The 6,000-nt window shown below is 52.8% G+C and overlaps 1 protein-coding gene across 1 annotated transcript in view; it reads left to right on the forward strand.

Moving 5' to 3' along the window:
• Hmcn2 (hemicentin 2) overlaps positions 1-922 on the forward strand; it is a 162,110-nt gene extending 161,188 nt beyond the window's left edge. The window contains 1 exon segment of the mRNA XM_057755127.1: positions 257-922. Coding sequence (XP_057611110.1) covers positions 257-602 — 346 coding nt within the window. The 3' untranslated portion in view covers positions 603-922.
• Positions 923-6,000: the final 5,078 nt, after the last annotated feature.

Here is a 6,000-nt window from a genome sequence, read left to right on the forward strand (position 1 = left end):
CCAGGCTTCTCTCATCTGGGCACCACTGAGTGGACCTGAGCAGCTGAGTTCTACCACCGCTGTATGCTTTCTGAGCTGCCCTGGGCTTTGGACCAGGAAGGAGAGGAGGGAGGACATGCTAGAAGAGAGACGGCCCTATCTGGTGTCTCAGTTTGCTCATCTCTGAAACAGGCTAATAGTGGCACCTGTAGGCAAGGTATTCGGGGTTGAGGAGTGCTGGATGGCAGTCAAACGAGCGTGTCTCTGCCACCCGCAGGACCTGCTTCCGCCGCTGCTCACAGGACTGCAGTGCCAGCAGCCCATCCACACTACAGTACCGCCTGTTGCCGCTGCCCCTTGGCGTTCGCGCCCACCATGATGTGGCGCGCCTGGCCGCCTTCTCCGAGGCCGGCGTCCCTGCCAACCGTACAGAGCTCACGGTGCTGGAGCAGGACCCGCGAAGCCCCTTTGCTCTGCGCCAGCTACGTGCTGGACAAGGAGCAATCTATACCCGCCGGGCGCTCACCCGAGCTGGCCTCTACCGCATGACCGTACGTGCAGCGGCACCGCGCCACCAGAGTGTCTATGTCCTGCTAATTGCAGTGTCGCCCTACCCATACTGAGCAAGCAAAGCCAGAGTTGCAGGTCCACCGCGACCTCACAGGGAGGAACAAGGCGGCCCTTGCCCATGACACCTGCAGTGATAAGAGGAACGTCCTCTTCTCCCGCCCCGTGCGTCAGCGAGATCTTCAGTAAACACGGCTGTGCACAGGACCTTGGCCCCAGGGCAGAGAGGGCTACCCCTTGGTGGCAAAGCCCTTTGTGCAGGCCCGAATCCTAGCCTGCCTCAAATCTCAACGGGGAGCTGAACAAGGTCTCAGGGGTCCAGGACCCCAAGGAAGACATACCCAGTAGGGGTTACAGGGGCTGACACTGACCTGACCACAGGGAGTGTGTATAATATAAAAACTTTTTTTTTACTGACTTGATAGCTTTGCCGAGTTATTTTACCTTGCTGAGGAGGGCCCTGGGAGGGAGGTGACCAGCCCCTGCTGCTGGCTCTAACAGATCCTTGACCTTAGGAATCACAAGGTCTCCATCACTAGCTCGGATGTTGGTTTGGTGTAAAACAGAGCAGCTCAGTAGGGCCTCCCTTCCCCCACATAGCTGTGGGGGAATTAATGAAACTTAAATGTTCTTCATGGACACCAACCCATGTTAGCGAAAACATCGTATATTAATTCTCAAGAATAATTTTAAATCACCATGCATGGTGGCACACACCCTTAATCCCATTACTAGGGAGGCAGAGGCAGGAGAGTTAGGTCATCCTCCTCTGCATAGTGGATTAGCCTGGACTACAAGAGAGACCCTGCCTCAAAACAATGGTAGCAGGTTTTCCTGCTCCCTAGCACCCTTGTCTGACTGGCAGGCACACGCTTGGCTCCATTCCTCTGTTGTTTGTGAATCTTGTCACTAGAACATGAGACCTTGAGCACAGGGTTAGTTTTTACAAAATCACTTCTGGTGCCAGTGAGTGAACGAATTAGCTGACTTAAAAAAAAAACAAAACAGAACAACAAAACAAAACTCAACTGTGAAGTAATCAACAAATCAGCTACAGCAAGCAAACAGACTACACGATTTTGTGTGGATGTGGACTGTTGAACGGGAAACAGGCTGAGGAGCCGGCAGCTTTGGTAACGTTGCCTTGCCAGCAAGCTCAAGTTCGAATCCTAGAAACCACGTACTGGCATGGCGACCCAAGTTTGTAATCCCAGCGTTGAGGGGCAGTGGCAAGTAGAATCCTGCCGTCTAGACGTCTGGATGGGCTCTCAAAGCCAAGGAGATGGCTCAGCAGGTGGAAGTGTGCTCGTGCAGGCCCGACAGCCTGAGTTTGGTCTCTAGAGCCCATGGTAGAAGGGAGAACCCACCCCCGAGAGGCATCCTCTGAACTCTGCACCTGGGCCATGGCACCCAAACACCAAACATACAAATAACAAATTATTTTGAAAAGTGGTCCGTGTGTCTGGGAAACAATACCCATGTTTGCACACATACAAATATGCACGTACACATGCAAGGCAAATATACATGGAAATAGAGATGAGGAGGGGTGGGAGATGGGGAGCTGGAAGGCTGTAGAGATACGGATGTATATAAATGCCTACAGAGTTAGCGCAGTGTACCACGGGATGGGGCTGAATAAATTCCAGATGCTCTTGTCCTCCCCCCGGGGGGGGGTCATTATGTGTAAGCCGAGTCAGTCTCCTTATCTCACTGGCTGAGCTACAGCCCCAGCCCCTCTGGGGCAGTTCTTAACAGTCCCATGGGGTAGACCTCACCGAAGGGCTGACCTTTGAGCAGCTACCTGGTAAAGGAAGGGAGGGAGAGAGCTGTACTGCCATAAGGAGCAGCAGGGGGTCCAGGGCTTCAAAGGGGGGGCGGCTAGCAATGGGGGTGGGGATTATTGAGGAAAGTGGGGAAGGGAATGAGTCCATCAGAAAGGTGGGGGCTTTGGAAGCAGGGTCTTTGGGCTAGGTCAGGAATGTGGCTTTGTTGCCCTGGAGGGACTGAGGTGCCCCTGTGTGCTGACCTAGGCACTGCTTTCCCCACAGCCCCCTCTCTTCTTTCTAAGCGGACAAGCCCCTGCCTCAGTGACCTACCTTCTTGCTGGCTACCCCCAGACACAGCTGTGAAAGTTTATCTCTTGTGCAGAAGGTTTTGGGGAGGATACATTTCTCCCTACCTCCCTGGCTTACCGCAACAGCTATCTCTCCCGGAATATACCTTTTCCCCATCTAGGACCCAGAGAAAGCAATAAGACAGGGCCTTATTCTGTAGCTCAGGCCGGGCTTGAACTCACCACAATCCTCCCTCAGCCTCCCAAGCGGACTTCAGAGGTACCCCACCACTCCCAGATATCTAGGCCTCTGTGTGGGTGCTCGGAATCAAACTTTGGTCCTCTGCAAGAGCAGCCAGTGCTCTCAACCCCGAGTGGCTCACCAACCTTTAGACCAGAAGCTGTTGTAACTGCCAACAGAATTTCTCCAGGGCATATCTACCCTCTCTTTGGTTTTCGGTTTTTGTTTGTTTTGTTAGCTGTTTGTTGAAACAGAGTCTCATGTAGCCCAGGATGGCCCCAAGCTCACTATGTAGCTAAAGATAACCTTGACGCTGGGGTTACGGCATGCACCTCCGTGTCCTGTTTAGCCTTCCACTTCTCTAAAGGATGAAAAGAGTAAATATTTTTGGCTTTTTGAGACATCTCATTGCTGTTGCAATTCACCCCCTGTGCCTTTCGGAGTGCCAAAGCAGGCAGAGACAACACAGGCATCTAGGAGTGTGCGCTGCCCATGAGAACTTCAGCAGCAGGGGCTGAGTTAGCTCAGTGGCAGGACAGGATCCCAGCAGGTCCAAGGCCCTGGCCTGGGTCCCCAGCCCACGCCCTCAGGGACGCAAAGGCACGTCCCAGTACTTACATTTTAAGTTTTTTATTTTCACACCATGGACTTGGCTTCTTTCAGACACAGCACGGAAGCTGTAAGAAGCCTGACCCCCACTGTAAGCCACTCTTATTGAGCTGGAGGAGGAGTGGTGGGAGAAGGCACCGGAGGGGGGGGGGTGCCCCAAGCCCACCACACTCCATCTATCTTAGACCCACCCATGAGAATCTCCTGGAGATGAGGACACCGCCTCCTTTGGCTGTAAACACAGGTCAGGAATCAGAGCCCGAGCTGTCTTTCTGCCGGGCTGTTAATTTTTTATGGACTTTGTAGCACTAAGGAGGACAGGGCCCCACTCTGGGACGGAGGACCAACTGGGGTCATTCTTGCAAACTGGGTACAGCTCCCTTCTCCCTGTGGCTCTGTTGCCCTTCCTTCTGGAGTCTCGGCCCGGCCCCCTGGGTTGTAAAGCTACTGTCTGGAGGCTCAGAGGAGAGCTCTCTGTTTAAACTCACATGACCCTCTGACCCTTCCTACAAGGCTCTAAGCTGCTGTTGGTCTCTGTGTTCTATGGACCAGCAGGGGAGAGGTGCCGAAAGTTCAGAGTTAGAAGAAGGCCTAGAGGAAGGGAGTGAGGAGTGTTCCTTCCCCAGGAGCCCTCCCTCCTCTTCCTCCTCTTTCTGAGGCTGTGAAACAGACTAGTGAGCAAAGAGAGCTTCCCAGCACTGTTCAGCCAGTGAGTGGGGGCTGCTGGCTCTCATAAAGAAGCCTCCCGAGGTGTCTCTGCTGGAGCCGTATCTGGACCCAGACCCACAAGAGGTGTTTTCCGCCTCTGCCCTGTCACTCCCAGCTGCCATTGGTCACAGCCCCATCTAGCCATCCAGTCCCTGGGGCACCTGACCTCCAAGGCTCTTCCCACCGTCCTGGTGGAAAACAGCTCCGCCTGGTAGGTCACTCATTAAACTTCCTGATGCAGCTTTTCCACGAAGGGCAACAACTGGACGCTGTGTTCCTCTGGATGGGAGGGGCAAGCCGGGGTCCAGCCTGGAGGTCATTCTCTGTTCTGGCCACTCTGCCCAAGCCTGGGCAGTGACGCAGTGGGTTCTGAGGCCAGTCATTAGAAGCTTCAGGGCAAGGACTTTGAATACACTCTCAGGCTCCTCTGACAGCAGCAGCTACAGAGCCCTTGGGTGGCAGAGGACTGGAGAGGGGAGGAGGCCCCTCCACAGCTATGTGCATGAGCTAAGCGTACGTAGGCCCATAGGTTGCTGGCGGGAAGCTGTGAGACCACATACATTGAGGTTGTCCTTCAGTGCAGGTGGTCACAACAGTCCGAGCCTGCACCTCAGGAGACCACCTCGGAGGGCATGGTGAGATATGTGGGCAGCCAGGGGTGGCAGAGGGGAAGAGACAACGGCAGTGAAGGATAAAACCACAGCAGAGAAACAAGCGGAGGAGACCGGAGCCTCACGCTCTTCGAATCATGCCGCGTACTAACTTGACGGTTCATGGTTAGAGGGGAGGGATCAGAAAGGACCCCATGAAAACAAGCCCACTGGACAGCCATACACAGGAGCACAACAGATGATGGCCAAGAGGAAGGTACAGGTGTCTCATTCCGATCCTAGAAGAGGCAGTGGCCGTCAGTCTGTCTAAGAAGTCATTCTATCTATTCAGGGGCTGGAGAGATGGCTCTGCATCTGCTGCATTGCAGTCATGAGGACCAGAGTTTGGGTCCCAGCACCCATGTAACAAGCCAAGGGTCCCCTGACTGTAGCCCCAGATCCAAGTACAGGGTGATAGAGGGTACCCAATGGTAGAGGAGGATACCCAATGCTCTCTTCTGGACTCTGCACCAGCACCCACAAGGGTACATATACTCATAGAGACACATACATAATGTGTGTGTGTGTGTGTGTGTGTGTGTGAGAGAGAGAGAGAGAGAGAGAGAGAGAGAGAGAAAGAGAGAGAAAGAGAGAGAGACAGAGAGACAGAGAGAGAGACAGAGAGAGAGGGAGTGGGCGGATCTCTTAACCATTTCTCAAGTCAAGATTACAAGCGTGAAACAAAAGTATATGCTCAACTATGTTCATAGCAGCATTGTTTGTAATAGCCAGAACCTGGAAACAACCTAGATGCCCTTCAATGGAAGAATGGATGAAGAAAGTATGGAATATATACACATTAGAGTACTACTCAGCAGTTAAAAAAAAAATGGCTTCTTGAATTTTGCATGCAAATGGACGGAAATAGAAAACACTATCCTGAGTGAGGTGAGCCAGACCCAAAAAGAGGAACATGGGATGTACTCACTCATAATGGGTTTCTAGCCATAAATAAAGGACATTGACCTATAATTCATGATCCTAGAGAAGCTAAATAAGAAGGTGAACCCAAAGAAAAACATATAGGCATCCTCCTGAATATTAACCTTCATCAGGCGATGAAAGGAGACAGAGACAGAGACCCACATTGGAGCACCGGACTGAAATCTCAAGGTCCAAATCAGGAGAGAAGGAGAGAGAGCACGAGCAAGCAACTTAGGACCGCAAGGGGTGCACCCACACACTGAGAC

Source organism: Chionomys nivalis, chromosome 22 (assembly GCF_950005125.1).
Source record: "Chionomys nivalis chromosome 22, mChiNiv1.1, whole genome shotgun sequence".
NCBI lineage: Eukaryota > Metazoa > Chordata > Mammalia > Rodentia > Cricetidae > Chionomys > Chionomys nivalis.